At 45.9% G+C, this 1,112-nt stretch overlaps 1 protein-coding gene across 1 annotated transcript in view; it reads left to right on the top strand.

The window, feature by feature from the left end:
- Positions 1–1,112, top strand: part of LOC106011920 — a 10,268-nt gene that overhangs the window by 3,334 nt on the left and 5,822 nt on the right. The window contains exon 3 of the mRNA XM_013083147.1: positions 843–1,102. Coding sequence (XP_012938601.2) covers positions 843–1,102 — 260 coding nt within the window. The remainder of the gene's footprint in view (positions 1–842; positions 1,103–1,112) is intronic.

The raw sequence follows: 1,112 nt of genomic DNA, 5'->3' as shown, positions 1-1,112 counted from the left end.
TGTAGATTGAACATCTCTTCGGTATATCAGTTCTCATTGGACGCCGTAATGCTCCACTTCTTTTAAGTGCCAGTCCTGAAACTAGTGAAGCAGACATCGGCAGTAATGCTTCATGAGTTATTTTTGTGCTTGCATGGTATAAAACAGAGCCTGTCAACCTTTTTATAGCCAGAGCCTACTTTTGCCTCCTTTAACAGGCTGAAATAATTTCAGCACTGCTCATCTTCATTGTATTTCCAAGTATTGTGTAAAATACTAACTGTCGCTACGTTGGGGATCCCTACCACTCTCCCATAATGCCTTATCGTCTACTTCTTGGCGATATCACCGAGTCTTGAACTAAAGTTGTTATCGCATCCGATTCAGACATTGCGGATTGCTTTGTTAGTAAGACAACTTCCTGGGCTTTCGGAATATAGCGGTAGCGTGGCCATTTCATGTCCACGCCGCCTTTACTTCCCCAACTCGAAGTCAGGCTCGAACCCGGACTTTCCGCTTCGGAGATGAGCGCACTAACCGCTCCGCCACGGCACCCTCCTTGAACTAAAGCAGCCTACATTATGACTCTGGGGTACCTAATGCCCCATGGATGCGAATAAAGTTACTATTTTGGTACATTATGACTTGATTTAACTAAATTCGACTGTGGTCTTCACAACGAAAGTGGTTGGGGTTGTTTTGTTTTTTTAGATCGCTTGTCGAAACGGTTGTATTGTGTCAAAATTGTAGGTTTTGCTCCATCCATGAAGGAAAATCTAGTAGACCCCAGAGTTAACGGCGGAATCTGGTTGGTAGTGTGCACCCTATATAAGGAATAGCAACATACCACTATTCACCTACAGGTTATGAGAGAAAGAAACGTTGGTGGCACTGCCTTGTCCAATCGCATCACGTTCTACGAGCAGTTCGGCTGGATCTATCCGTCCTTCACCTTGCACTATAACCAGGGCAAGGTCAACCCAGAGTTCACCGCGCGTCCGGCGACGGGCGATTTCGAGGTGACGTCGCTGGTCAATGTAAGCTTTGAGGATGTGCTCAACTATGATGCTGGGATACATACTGTGCCAAGACGGAGGTTTGTATGTGTCATGTGTGTGTGTGTGTGTGTGTGT

Source organism: Aplysia californica, unplaced genomic scaffold (assembly GCF_000002075.1).
Source record: "Aplysia californica isolate F4 #8 unplaced genomic scaffold, AplCal3.0 scaffold00214, whole genome shotgun sequence".
Classification (NCBI taxonomy): Eukaryota; Metazoa; Mollusca; class Gastropoda; order Aplysiida; family Aplysiidae; genus Aplysia; species Aplysia californica.
Note: the sequence above shows the minus strand (reverse complement) of the source record. Positions and strands in the feature narration are given on the sequence as shown.